Source organism: Rhea americana, unplaced genomic scaffold (assembly GCF_003343005.1).
Source record: "Rhea americana isolate MKP2758 unplaced genomic scaffold, rheAme1 scaffold_604, whole genome shotgun sequence".
Taxonomy (NCBI): domain Eukaryota; kingdom Metazoa; phylum Chordata; class Aves; order Rheiformes; family Rheidae; genus Rhea; species Rhea americana.
In genome coordinates, this window is record NW_028186762.1 from 1 (window position 1) to 1,069 (window position 1,069).

Consider the following 1,069-nt stretch of genomic DNA (forward strand, 5'->3'; position numbering starts at 1 on the left):
TGGGCTGGGCCCGCGCTGGCGGCACGGCGCTGGGGCACGGCTGGGGCTGCGAAGGGCGAGGGGGCGTTGGGGCCGGGGCCGCGGCGTGCGTGCCATGCTGCCGGCACGCCGCCCCTCCGCGGGAGCATCCTCCCGGCGTGCCCGCTGCACGAGCATCCCTACCTGCGCGGGACGGTCCAGCACCGAGGACTTGCCCGGTTCGTAGTCAAAAATGCTGCGGGGCTCTGCGGCGGAGCCGGCGTCGCCCCAGCCGGCCCTGCGGGGAGCCGAGAGGAGCTCAGCGGCGGCGGCTCGGACCCCCCCTCCGTGCCGGCAGCCCCGTGGCCCCACTCACCACTCCAGCCCGTTGGGCAGCCCGGCGGGCGACGGCCCTTTCCTCCGCGGCTCCGGGGGAGACGGAGGCAAAGCGGCGGGGGTCCCCGTCCCCGTCCCCGCGCGGGGCTCCGCCGGGGCGTCCCAGTCCAGCAGCGGCGGCTCTGCGGGGGGCAGCGGGATGAGCGGAGCGCCCGCGGCGCGGGGGGCCGCCGGGGCCGCCGGGGCCGCCCTCACCTGGCAGCTTGCGGTGGATCTGCTGGAACATGCTGCGGTACCAGTCGCGGGGCCGGTCCACGCTCTGCCGGGGTTGGGAGCGGGGGGGGGCTCAGCGGGGCGCCGTGGGGCAGCGCCCGGCCCCCCGCGGGCCCCCCCGGCTCACCGAGCGCGAGGCGATGGGCATGCCCGTCTCGTCCACGGGCCCGATGCCGTCGTACTTCACCCAGCGCTTCTCCCGCCGCTTGCTCTCCTTGCTCCAGGTGGCCGACCAGCCGGGCGGCCGGGGGGCCGGGGGGCCGGGACCCCCCGCGGGCCCCGCCGCCGCCGCCGCCTTGCCCGGCCAGGTTTGGTACCAGTCGCTCGCTGCGGGTGAGACGGGGGGCTGCAGCGGAGCCGCTCCCCCCGCTCCGCCGCGGCGTTCCCGGTGCAGGGGGGGGTCGCCGGTACCTGTGCTCCGGGGGGCCGCCGGGCCGTGGAAGTGGAAGTTGAGCGTGTTGGAGCCGCGGTGGCGGATCACGGGCAGCTGCGGCACAGGGAC

The 1,069-nt window shown here is 78.8% G+C and overlaps 1 protein-coding gene across 1 annotated transcript; it reads right to left on the reverse strand.

Moving 5' to 3' along the window:
• Positions 1-4: 4 nt before the first annotated feature.
• On the reverse strand, positions 5-1,066 carry SORBS3 (sorbin and SH3 domain containing 3; the record flags this gene model as incomplete). Its single annotated transcript, XM_085319956.1, has 6 exons — positions 5-46; positions 163-256; positions 335-476; positions 550-613; positions 695-894; positions 979-1,066. Coding segments are annotated over 6 exons (630 nt in total), but the record flags the coding sequence as incomplete, so codon positions are not given.
• Positions 1,067-1,069: the final 3 nt, after the last annotated feature.